Genomic DNA, 13679 nt, shown 5'->3' with positions numbered 1-13679 from the left:
ATATATATATATATAAGTATACATGATCGACAACGGTATTCAATGTCAAAATGTGGACTGATTGAGCTGGAATATAATAAATGTACTAATATACAAGGTAGAGAAAGTTGACTGTATTTGTATGTTTCCCTTGTTGACGGCAAGGATAAAATGGTATTCAACAGGGATAAGAATTATGCATCAAGGGTTAAATTAGGCTCGTTGATTGGCATATGCAAATGTTATGCACCAAGCGTTTATGTTAGGCTATTATGGAAAAGGTTTCTCTGATTGGCATATGTAAAGTACTATGCATTACGGATAATGATATATTTAACGTTGTATGAATTTAGTTACAATATAACAAATAGATTAAGTAACAGTTAGGTGAGTAGGGTTCATAATTAAAAGCATTGATATTTGACATAATTATAAAACCTTATCCGCATCTAACCCTGTAAAATTTAATTAATAAATCGCTTACCGTGACACAATCCTCATCCAAAACGTCTACTGTTTCAACAGTAAGTGGAAACCAAATCGAGTTTTTACAGTTCGGAAAAGCGCTGCAAGAAATGTATTTTCCCATCCCATTTTTGCGCGTCTTCACGATCATATCGTTGCCGCATTTGGGACATTTCATTACAGGTTTATGTTCTTCCATACTAATATTATCTTGGATTTGAATTGGAATATCATTCAATCTATTCGCTAATGAATTATCAATCTCGTTCATTTTATCCATTACAGTTCTGAAAACGGCCTTGTACTTTTCAATTTGCTCGCGACGAACAACATCAGCATTTTTTCGACCTTCACAGATTAACTTTAAATCATTTTCGAATTCTGCTCGCAAATTAGGTTTAGCTAGTGATACTTCCAATCCAATATTATTGTATCTATAAAAACAAATTAATAAAAAATATATAAAAATTACACTTATGATTTTTTAGTACCCTTCAACTAGGCCCATTCCCAATGTCCCTGGTACAAAATAGATGTTTTCCTGTAATCCTACATATTCACGGGTTTTTATCGTATCTATGTGTTCGGCATGAGTAGCATCTGTACCTATACCATGTTTTTCCATAAGGGCTATCAAATCTGCTTCAGTTAAAAGTTTTGGAGGATTCGTACTGCTTTCCACCTAATATTAGATTAGTGTTACAATTGCCAACACAGTTCATACATTTGTTTCAATAGTGACATAACTAGCGACATTAGTTATAAAAATCTCTCTATAAATGCAAAACTTTTATCAAAAAAATTAAATGAACTGAAAACAACTTTTGATTACAATTAAATTTGAAAAGCTGGAGCAATAAGTAAATATTGGATAATAATCAAAATAGCATACTTCTTTTCCATTTTAATAACGCACTAAGATAAAAAAGCATAATATTTTTTATAACTTTAGAAATAATCAACATTAAGAAGTCATTACTTTTAAAATTTGTTAAGTGATTATTATCAAAAATCTAAAGTATGTATTTCAAGTCATCTTGGAAAATTTGGACTGCTGAGTTAGATGAAAAATGTTTGAAATAGGTCATTCCATTCCCTTCAATACCGGCATCCGACATGTACTGTTTAAAGAAATACTAAACAGCAAAAACTTTTTGTAGGCATATAAAAGCATTTTTTCCACACTAGTTATTTACAGTGGATTAAATCATATGTATGACGCATTTTATATTTTTGGGATAAAAGTTGTTGGGAAAGAAGAATAGAAATATAGGTGCCGCAATTCGCAAAAAAAAATTCCCGCACCACACACTACATACTGTCTTATTTAAAAAATGCATAGCTTAATCAAAAATCAACAATTTATAGATAAAATAAAACATCAAACCAACCAAATAATATAAAATAAGTAAGTATTATTACCATAGTTAATTCGGTAGGTGTAAAAGTTTCACCAACTTGATAAATGTGAATTTCCTTAGCGTTCCATTTTTCGTAAATGTAAATTTCCAAATAATTTTTTTCGAGTATCATTAAACCTTTGGCTACGAATTTTTCGTTGGCTATGTCCACATGCACCGTGGTTTCATGACCAACCGCGTCCTTACTAACACACGCTAAAAAATGTCGCACTATGTACTCGTAAACTCTCTGGTCGTTACCTGTCAAGGTATTTACGTATTTTGTGGGATGAATGGGCGGATGGGCCTACAACCAAATTACCAAAACTGTGAAATATAATAGCGCGTTAGTACATTATAAAATATAAAATCAAAACTCAATGCTAGCTATTAATATAACAAATTAACTGTTATGCATGTTTTTCAAAATCCTTCATCAGTGGATACAATAAATGCAAATTTTTATCTCATAATTTCTCCAAAGACTTATAACAAGCATAAACAGCTTAGTGGTAGAAATGCTCGCCTCCCGCAATACACAAACGATTTAAGTTTTCGCAGAAAAAGAAAACGTCAAAAGGCAATAACGACTAAAGCGATATTAGAATATTATTTAAAATTTCCAGAAAGTTTCAAATTTCTCAGAAACTTTTGGAAACAGATACCAACAACCCTATACCAGTAAAAAAAATCATTTTACATTGCACATTCCGAAAAAATTATGGTGTTCCTTTAAAAAAAATACTATTCCTGCTTGAATATGCAAATATTGGTATAGATAAATTTTATAGTATTTAAAGGTATGTCCCTTTCTAATATTTGTAATTAAGGGATCCTTTTCAAAAAAGAAACGTAAAAGCCACATCCTTCTAAGTGTTTTCGATTCGGAGATATCCAAAGTGACCCAAAGAACTATAAACATCAAATTTTGTAAAATAATTTCAGAACGTGTGATCTAGATCTAGGGAGTTTAAAAATGCAATAATACAGGGGGTTCCATTTAAATTAACCAAGTTAGGGTAAAGTTCCGGCATAACAAAATCCGCCATATTTGAAAATATTTTTACGTCATTACACACTTAAGTTTGCACTTTACTTTGATTTGAAACGTATTTCTCTATTTGGAATTAAACGTACATATATTACAGACCTCTTCAAATTTTACTTAAGAAATGGAAAGAAATAATTCAACTTACCTGATCGGATTTTCGACCTTGTCGAGGATTAGGCCCTCCTTCGTTTATGATTCTCTGAGCAAACGGACCCCAATTATTATCATTCACCTGTTGTTCAACCAGATTTCTTAAATTAAGTTCTTTAGGGAAGATATTAGTTTCAGTACGAGGATAACTAATATAACCTTGGGTGTATAACTTCTCAGCAATTTTCATAGCGTCTTTGGCATTTATTTTAAGTTTTCTTGAGGCATTCTTTTCAAACTCCTACGACGAAATATTAATAAAAAATCTTCAACATTAAAAGTGCAAATATGTATATGTAGACAAGACAGTTCATGATTAAAAGATTATAACGTTAACATTGGAAATATAAGGAAATATTTCAAACATGTAGAATATTTTTCCAATCAAGTTCGTCACAAGAAGGTGGGTTTCCAGTTTACAACATTAACTTCGTTATTTTTAATTGAACACTATATATTCCTACAAATAATATATTGCCCAGTTTTATTTTGATATTAAACTTAAAAAAAAACATTTGTATTCTATAGTAACTTATAAAAATTTACAAATTTCTCAGCAACTATCATTAACCCCCCCCTCTCGATCACCATTAAACACGATACCAACCAAAACCATAATGAAAAAATTAAAAATTATAGAAAAGAACAGTTGTTATATAAATAAATAAATCCTAAGTAACTAAAATCAACTACCATTGAAGTCTTCAAGGAGTGTTTCAAAAATTCGAAAATATTAGTATTTCTTCTACATGAAGAAGCCACTGAGGTAATGAAATGATCATTGCAAACAATAAACTTTAACGGTGTTATTTTTGTTTGTAACTTAAAGCTTCCTTAAATTATAGAGACCTTGATTGGAGAAATATTTTATTTATTATTTCAAAAAAGACCTAACCCAATTACCTACAACACTTTCAATTAAAAGGGGCTGCGGACAAGTGCCCGCATTGGCTAAAAGTGGTATGGTTAATTGGAATAAGTTCTTTTGGTTATAATTATTTTCATAACTTCAATATTCTCTTTCTATTCCAACTATATATTAATGCTATAATCTTCCATCTGCTGTTGGATCGATAAATCAATACATAAATAAAGTGTGTGATACTTACCACAGTATCTAAAGGCACAGGTCTCCATTTATTTTTAGGTTTACTTTCAATATTCTCAACTGTTGCAATACTGTGCTCTTGACAAATATCTAAAAAAGCCTGACAAGCTTTTTTATCAAACAACCGATCTCGTTTCCAATTATAATCCACTGTGAGATCTTCTTTCTTGTGATTCACTGTTTCATATATCAATTAATAATGATTTAATAATCATATCATTAATCAAAATTTAAATATTTAATATCACTGCTTTACACACTTACTTTTTATTCTCCAAAATGGTTCAGATATAAAGTCTTCAATAGCTTTGTAACGTTCTACTACAAAACCTAAAGTAGGAAATTGGCAGGAACCATAGCTTATCAACTTATCTGCTAATTTTTGAGGGAAAACTTTTTGCAAACGCAATGTTTGAAGTCGGGTAAATGCAGCCCCTAAATAACATTTATTTCTGTTTAATCTGTTTTTGAAAGTTACATGCACCACTTGACAAAAAGTAATAATTACCAGTTCTTAGATCCAGTTCTTGTCTAACATCTACTGCATCACTAACGTTCTTATTTGGCTGGCCTAAATTATTAAGAGCTCTAAAGACAGAAACAGCTGTAATTTCAGAAAATGTGGCACGATAAACTCTTATATTTGGTTTGGTATTTTTGCAAACATCAATTATTTCATAGCCAATGTTTTCTCCTTCTCTATCACAATCGGTCCAAATAATCAAACCATCACATGAACGAATTTCTCTTTCAAGAGTTCTCTTTAAATAAAAAAGAAAACAAACTAAATGGTTTCTGACTGTGTTTGTAATAATAAATTGAAGCATAAACAGGAGAGGATAGACATAAGAAGTGTTGCCACAAAGAAGATATAAAAAATACTAGAAATAAAATTCTTCCACTTCCTGCTATTAAATTAAATGGTAAGAAAAGAAAAATGGACTATATTGGTATTGTATTGTTTAACCAGTTGATTGTTCACTTAAAGCAATTCAGTTTTTTAAATTATCATTCCTTAAAATAAAAATTGTGTCATGGAAACAATAAATTGTTTGAATTTTTTAATTTTAATTAATTCTAAACTATTGATTATATTAATTTCACAAATTTCATGAATTAAGTTTCTTTTTACTCTTCAATATTTCATTTATAATTTTATTTTGTANTCTCAACATAATCTCCTCCAAGGCTGATACATTTCTCATAGCGGTGTTCCAGTCTATTAATGCCATCTCTATAGACTGATTCGTCAAGCTCCTCAAAATAACCATTTACAGCTTCGATTACTTCTTCATTGTCCATTGTACATTACACAAATATCTTGTTTGATTTTCAAATATGTAAATTGATTAATAGGCTAAATTAAGTAAATAAATAAAATAAATGAATATACAGTTTAAATATGAAAAGTAAAATTCTGTATGCCATGGCAAAACAACCCAGAAGAAAGTTTGGAGTCTACCTGTTAAGGCCCACCAAGAAAGCTAAAGAACTAGTTTTTTAATTATAAAAATGTACCTTTATATTTGAGTAGTCTGCTGAACAATTCTTGTAAATAGGTGCATCAAACAGGGACAAAGGACTAGTAGATTGCCAACTCTTAAATGCAACACCAAATTCATAATTCATCAAATGTCCAGATACTGAAGTCATAACCATTTGTGCTGGTTGACCAAAAACGGTTGCATTAAATTCATAAATTTTATTGAACTTAGAAAAACCTTCTCTCTAAAATAACGACCATTATTAAAATTAAAGATGATAAATAACAACACATACTCGAGTACTGGCTCCCCTTGAAAGAATACTGGCAATATTTTTTGCAGCATCATTTTTTTCTGCTACATTAAGATATTTCATTGCGGTATTTTTCTTTGCTGCTTTGCTGCTACAGAAACACTTATGCACAAAAAATAAAACATTCGTAGCTTTTAAGATTCCCATTTATATTGGTAAACATTTTATATTAATATCACTAACTATAAAAAAACATTAAAATTAAAGCATTAAGTAGAGTAATGTGTGCATTTGTGTTTGCCGATTATGTTGTTTATTTTCTATTTTATGAATATTTTGGTAATATTTTAAGGTTACGGTCAAGTTACGGTATCGATATGAACATAGATAATTGATATTTGATATACAAAGGATAGTGGCTATCATAGACATATATTAATGGACGTGGCTTAGCCGTATGTCCTTGTAATAATTTCTTGTCTTGAAAAGTGAGGGAGATGACGTATTGTTTCGGACTTATGCTATCTTTTCATGACACGCTTACGCATTATCGTCAGAGAGATGGATATTGTCCGAAACTTCGTTCCATCTCATTCTTTTGTTGTACCACAATTCTGACCGCTAAGGCATGTCCATTAGTAAACGTCGATGGAAAGAGATGGAACGAAGTTTCGGACAACATCCATCTCTCTTACGATAGTGTGTAAGCGTGTCATGAAAGAGATAGCACTAGTCCGAAACCATACGCCATCTCCCTGACTTTTCAAACCAAGAAATTATTACAACGACATACGACTAAGGCACGTCCATTAATCTATGTCTATGGTTATGACCATCGACGTCTACTAATGGACGTGCCTTATCGGTCAGAATTGTGGTACAACGAAAGAAAGAGATGGAATGAAGTTTCGGACAATATCCATCTCTCTCACGATAGTGCGTAAGCGTGTCATGAAAGAGATAGCACTAGTCCGAAACTAGACGCCATCTCCCTCACTTTCAAATCAAGAAATTATTACAACAACATACGGCTAAGGCATGTCCATTAATTTATGTCTATGGGCTAAGGCACGTCCATTAATATATGTCTATGGTTACGACCATCCATCATTCATCTGTCATGAAGGGGTTATGACATTATACGCATAATACATAACTTATCTATGATACATAACCTCTAGGTCTACTTGGTGTACTTGTAGATGAAAACCCAATGATAAGAAAGAAAAAATGTAACGGTATGATTGGTATGATTTGTCTATGGTATAATCATTTTCCGATCATTGGCTAATAAATACATATTATTATATTGCAATATTTAAAAATATTATTATAATTATTATAATCAATATAACCTAGAATATTATTATTGTACATTCTAAAATATCGTAATAAAATTTCATACCTATTTGGCTATTAAATAAAATCTGATAATAGTATAGTAATAAAAGGCGTCTTTGAACAAGAAAGAAAAATGAAAACTGCCTTTATTTTTATACCAGATATACTATGCTTTAATCAAATAGGAATGTTAGAAGGTTTTTCAGAAAGTTATGATGACAACGTTTCATTTTATATAACAAATTGTAATTTGGTTAATTACTCTGCTAAAAGTATTGGCTACTGTAGTGAAGTGATCCCAGAAAAAAATAATTTTGCAAAAACCGCTGATGGCTCTGAATGGATTCATGTAAATTTAAATGATGGAACAATAAATATTGTAAACCAAAAAGAAGAGTATATTAAGATTTGTGTGAACTATGGTTTTAAGATCTTTGCCAAGTCTGAAATAACTTCTTACAAAAACGATGACTATGGAATACATTTTGATGTACTTATGTCTGCTATAAAGACTACAAATTCTAACAAGTGCAATAACCATAAAAGGGTTATATTCATTATTTTTATAAATTTTTTATTATGCCTACTGAATGTATTCAGAAAGGTAAAAATGTTATACTATTCTTTTTATTTAAACATTAATGTAATTTTTTCTATCCAGGTGTTTATCAATATTTCTGGTTTTTGTAAATATTCTGAAACAGCAACTCATTTTCAAAGTATAATTGAGAATTTGCAAGTGACATTTTTACAAATAAAGCTTGAGAAAAAGTTGAGTTTGCAAACTGGTAATATTTTAGTGTCTCGATTGCTTGACTTTCTTTTAGGAATCTTAGTATTATATACAGCATTAACATATGAAGATGAGATAATTTCTTTTGTTGAAGAATCGGCAGAAGTAAGTTATTTAATTTATTTAATTATTCAGTTTTTTATAGTAATGAGCAGTTTGTTGTAATTTTATGATGATTGTTTATTATTTCTTTATTTTAGAGAATTGTACAAGGTGTAAAACAACTGCTTATTTTTTTAATGGGTTCTCCTATTGGTTTAAAATTGAACTATGCATTTAACAAGACGTTAGGATCATTCTTCTTGTATAATTTATCACTGTGGAGAGCATTTTTGTATTCAATGAGGCCATACCTGCACTACATTTTCCATCTACTTATTATACCAGGCTCTTTAGGAATTACTTTTCAAATTGCCTTAGTTGAAGACTTTGTAAGGTTTTCTACATTACATGTGTACTGCATTTATGTATATGCTGCCAGGTATTTTTTTTTAATTTCACTTAATATTTGCTTAAATATTTGTTTTAAACCATTGATCATTGAGGTGTAAATTATCAAAAGTAATCGAATAAAATAATTCGAAATTTCTAAAACGCACTGTTAAGACAGCAGGTAAAAGTTGGTTTGTTCTGTCGGAGCTGCCTGCGCGCGCTGATGAGATCCAAAAAGATCGAAATCGCGATCCGCGTCTGGCAGTTTCGACAGAATCCAGACCACTTCGAATTATTTTATTCGATTAAGCTAACGTGCCTATCACGTTGAGGTTGGCTACGCCGGGATTCGTTTTCAAGAAGTAGATATCCACACAAGTGGACCTTGTTGGAGCATACGTAATCCTAAAATGTAGCATCGTGCTACAGATGGCGTTTACTGCGCCATTTGTAGTATTTTCTACTAAGTTTATTCTTTTCTATGAGAAACTTAATATGTTTTTATAATAATGAATATAAACTTTTTATTGTTCTTGGTTACTTCTCTGAATGACCACTATATCAGATATCGACAACCTTAAAGAATTGAATCCTGTAATTTGTATCTTATGATCAAAAATGGGCCTAATGTGGAATAATTACATACGAATAAACGTACATGCTTTATCTTTGGAATTTTAAAGATTATTTCTTATCCAGATTTGTATTTTGACGGATATATACATTCCTGTATAATATCGTTTATGATCCTCAGTTTTCATTCAAATGTAATAATTATATTGCTTAAATTTTCTGAGATTTCATTCGCTTCTTAACTGTTAAGCAATTATGCTCTCCCTGAAAAAGTTCATGGCTGTGAGCCTGTTTATAGTGCATCATTAAAATTATGGTTTTCATTTAAAAGGTAGATATATGTTGAATTAGTTTTTCTTTTTCAATGTTAAAATTCAAAACCTTCCTTGATCCTTTCTTTGAACGATTTTCTTCTTCCTTTGTAAACTTTATTGTTGTAGTTTATAAATGTAAACGTGAAGATAATTTTAATAGTAAATCATAGGACATTTTAATGTTTGTCACATAAAAGAACCAATTTAAATAAATGTCGAATACTTTTTGAAATCGTATATAGTATAATACAATACCAATAATAAAGTTAAAAACTCTACAAATAAAGTAGTACAATAAATCAAATGCGAAAACTTAATAATCATTTGGAATTCAGTGAAACACAATTACTGAATTTTGTACTATAAGGGTTGTAGGGAGACACAACACCAAACAAATTTAAGTAATGCGACAATTTCTAAAGTAATAGAGTAAATCTTATACTAAAGTATTAAAACTGGGGCAGGTCTATTTATAGCTGAGGGGGGAATCTATAAAGCTTAATGCTAGGCGATTATTTTACACCGAGCGGCATGGCCTAGAGGTCTAGACCATTGCTTAGCATTCGGGAGGACGCCGGTTCGATTCCGGGTCCGTCTGCCTTGGTCCAAGTTTTTCTGTGGTTTCCTTGGATCACTTAGGCAAATGCTGAGGCAGTAATATTCCACTGATAATCTTTCACTCTCTTCTGTCTTCATTTCGTCCGTCTCATCTTTCTCACCCGAACCACCACCCACCCATTCCCACGATTCCTGAAAGTAGGCTGAAGAGGGCCTTCCGCCCTACCTTCCGGCATAGTCCGGAGGGACTGCCCGCCCACCAGCATTACTGGCTGGTGGGAATGAAACACCCGTTTTTTTTTTTTTGATTATTTTACTTGGTTCTAATTGAGCGTGAGGGCTTAACTGATTGCTAAGTTTTTTAATAGGGACAGCCTTTTATTTCAAGACGTCAACACTGTTTTCATCTACATTATAATAAAGCGATATACAGTGTTCAGAGAAGCCAGTTTGTTTCTATATATTAGCTATTAACGTAAGAATAAAACATTTGTACAGTATTAACAAAAAAGACAAAAACTGGCTTTTCTTTTAATCACAATTTAGATGAAAACAATATAATTTTGCATAGTGGTGTGAATATGTGTAAAAGGCTATTCGTTTTGAAAATTTCAAGAGTTAAAAGGCTCCCCACTCATTCTTGTTAATTATTAGCTCTTAATGGGGCTGTTTTAGTTTCAATACGTTAGTACAAGATTTACTATTCCATTTAAAATGGTAATGTGCCGGAAACTTTTTAAGAATATTCTAATAAAACTTTTGGTAAAACTATCCATAGTGATTGTTTTTAGTTTAAATTAATTATCGAATTTAACTTAAAATTTTCATTTTTCTGAATTAGGAAATACTAATAATTAATATCTGATAATGATTTTCCTTACAATTACTGTAGTGCGAATTCTTTGAAATAAATTACAGTATTTTATTAATGTATTAATTTTTTTAGGCTGTACAGAGTCCAGGTCGTTGGATTAGGTTCTTTGTGGCCTCTTTTTATTGGTCGTAAATATAATCCTTTGCGAAATCGTATAGATTCTCATCAGTATAGTCATCACCAGCTCTTTATTGGTACTCTAGGATTTACAATATTGTTATTCTTGTGGCCAACCACTTTTTTGTATTATTCCATTTTTACTACAGTATGTTTCAATTTTAAATTAACAACGACAAAGTTATAGTCAAACGGGTTTATTGTTTTAGTTACGAGTTGGACTAATATTGTTGGGTAGGATCCTTATTTATGCACGACAACTGTTGCAGTATTTACCTGTTTATGTATTTCTGTTGTGGATTTTCAATTCTTCCTTACTAGCAGGTAAGTAAACCAAAGAGCTAATATATTTGACTTCCCAACATTTCGTTTACGGGCAATATCTCAGTTATTTATAGATACAAAAATTGCCTTAAATGACATTGGATGCTTATAATCATAATTTAATTAAAGTTTTTGTTATTTGCTTGCCGTAAACTGGCACTGAAGTTATACTTCATACATTAAATTATATTATTTCGCGTAACTCTTCACGAATATATATAAACTGAGGTGGAGACATTCTCCCATCTAGCAAGTTACTTCTCTTCCCAGCATTAAGACGTTAGCACAGCTGCGAGTTATTGAGCATGTGGATTGAACTGAGTTCGCACCCGGGCCATTAAGGGCACCACCGCAACTATTTAATTAATAGAAAATGTTGAAGTAAATATATAATTATTATTATGTATGTACCGGCTAAATAAATATGTAAATAGAAATATAACTTCTACCGCTCGTATATAAGACTACAGGAACAACTTTTTTTAGTAAAACATCAAAATGTTCGCTATATTATTACTTGTGTAATTTGTTTTCACTGTTAATCACTTCTTTTAGGAACTGTCAAAATGAAGATTGTACATCAAAAAGACGATTTGCCCCTCACACTTCACGCTACTCTTCTTAAATTGTCATTGAAAGAAAGCATTTCGTTAATTTTACCCAGCACTTCAACTAGGCTGCCTCCTGTGAAATGGAGTACATTAATAAAAAACCTCTTCCACGCTGTTTTACTTTAATGAACCGTTCATTGGCATTTTGTACTTATAAGACTGAATTGACCTTGTGCATTATTAAAATATGCTGTACACTTTTAAGTATTTATTTTATTAAGAACACTAAAAAAGAATAAATCAGTAGGTTTTTGTATGTTCTTATTTACTCACATTAACATATTTACAGGAATATATTAAGGAATACAAAAGCATCTCTTTCTAACAGTTACAATAATAAAAAATAAATTAATGTCAAATTGTTAATAATTTGTCAATAAAAAAAGACGGCTTTCGAACGAACGATTGCAGATTTTATTGGAACGTTTTTATGGGGCCTTTTTCTTCCCTTCGACATCAACAGTGTCACTTAGTGACACCCTGAATGGAAGTAGAAGCACCTCTGTTAGAATGACGATTTCTATAAAAATAAACAAAATCTTGTTTTTTGTCAAGTGTTATTCGAAAAATCTTCGTCGCTTTTTAAATCACAATTTTTATTTGTGTTTACCTTGCGTTATCGTAAGTATATCTTTCACGATAACCATTACGAGATTGTGCTAGTTTGGCTTCCAAATTCTGCAAACAAAACGATCTCTTACCCTCTTAAATTATCTTTGGTGTTACATACAATACAAGAAAATATATTTCAAATTAATTAAGTGAAACAGTTGATATTATGTAAGGTTAAGCACACGCAAATCAGATTTAAGTGATGTCGAAAGAACAATTGTGTGGTTTTATAAAACCACGTTGCAAATGAAACTTCGGATTGTAGGCATTTAACTGTAAATTTTCGGAAAATTATTCGGTTTAGCGTATTAATTAATAAAATTAAAATCGCGTTCTTAATCTTATCTTAATAATTGGAAAATGGGAATGATAATGGGAAATCAATAGTAGACAAGATATCCAACCATAAATTTTAATTTCAATCTGCATGTAAGAGTACGGAATACATAATAAATACAATCGTTCAGATAATAGACGCATGTTAAAAACAAAACAATATTTATTTAAATCATTGAACCATTTTGAACTTCAGTTATTCTATCAAAATAATTTCATCTTCGCTTTGAGTTTCACAGTCTACAAATGTAATTGTCATGCACTTGCACGAATGAGTGACAATATATAAATGCTACACGGTTAGCACATGCGAGCCATGGGCGTCGCCATATTGGCCTTGGCTGCTTTGCCGAGCGACTTTCACTTTTATCCCTACTCCGCGGCCGGCTGTAATGCGACATGCGATAGATGGACGAAAAAATTTGAGGCGATGTAATAAAAGTTTTACTTTAAAAACATTCACATAGGCAGCTTAAAAAAAAACAAGATTAAGTGTTTCTTCTAAATCCGAATTTGTCGCCCCCTAAAATTTCTTTCGCCCTACTTTCCATTCTCCTCTGTACGATTTTTTAAAAATGAGAAGCAAAGCTAATTCTCGCGACTATTCGTGCCTCTCCTTTTTGGTAGGGATACATCCTTATTCGATTTGTAATCATACGAAAGTTTTCCCGTCTCGTAAATACGAGGGTGGATTGATAAGTTTCCGGCCTGACCAAGAAAAACAAGGTTTTTAAAAATTTTTTTTTTTTATTTCTCAACATAATCTCCTCCAAGGCTGATACATTTCTCATAGCGGTGTTCCAGTCTATTAATGCCATCTCTATAGACTGATTCGTCAAGCTCCTCAAAATAACCATTTACAGCTTCGATTACTTCTTCATTGTCCGCAAATCTCTTACCGCCA

General features: G+C 31.3%; 2 protein-coding genes across 2 annotated transcripts in view; one reads left to right on the top strand and one right to left on the bottom strand.

Moving 5' to 3' along the window:
- LOC108737861 (DNA topoisomerase 3-alpha) overlaps positions 1-6259 on the bottom strand; it is a 20134-nt gene extending 13875 nt beyond the window's left edge. Inside the window, exons 1-9 of the mRNA XM_018470993.2 lie at positions 5933-6259; positions 5672-5881; positions 4662-4914; positions 4418-4588; positions 4155-4330; positions 3041-3286; positions 1867-2151; positions 936-1126; positions 464-878 (exon numbers count right to left, since the gene is read on the bottom strand). Of these exons, the coding sequence (XP_018326495.1) occupies positions 464-878; positions 936-1126; positions 1867-2151; positions 3041-3286; positions 4155-4330; positions 4418-4588; positions 4662-4914; positions 5672-5881; positions 5933-6097 (2112 nt within the window). The 5' untranslated portion in view covers positions 6098-6259. The remainder of the gene's footprint in view (positions 1-463; positions 879-935; positions 1127-1866; positions 2152-3040; positions 3287-4154; positions 4331-4417; positions 4589-4661; positions 4915-5671; positions 5882-5932) is intronic.
- A 971-nt stretch (positions 6260-7230) lies between these two features.
- On the top strand, positions 7231-12057 carry LOC108737864 (phosphatidylinositol N-acetylglucosaminyltransferase subunit Q). Its single transcript, XM_018470996.2, has 6 exons — positions 7231-7835; positions 7893-8129; positions 8225-8505; positions 10848-11040; positions 11102-11216; positions 11772-12057. The coding sequence occupies exons 1-6, from the start codon at positions 7365-7367 to the stop codon at positions 11951-11953; spliced, it is 1479 nt and encodes a 492-aa protein (XP_018326498.1). The 5' UTR covers positions 7231-7364; the 3' UTR covers positions 11954-12057.
- The last annotated feature ends 1622 nt before the right edge of the window (positions 12058-13679 follow it).

Source organism: Agrilus planipennis, unplaced genomic scaffold (assembly GCF_000699045.2).
Source record: "Agrilus planipennis isolate EAB-ADULT unplaced genomic scaffold, Apla_2.0 scaffold172, whole genome shotgun sequence".
NCBI classification, from domain to species: Eukaryota; Metazoa; Arthropoda; class Insecta; order Coleoptera; family Buprestidae; genus Agrilus; species Agrilus planipennis.
The sequence above is the reverse complement of the archived record's forward strand: the minus strand, read 5'-3'. Positions and strand labels throughout refer to the sequence as shown.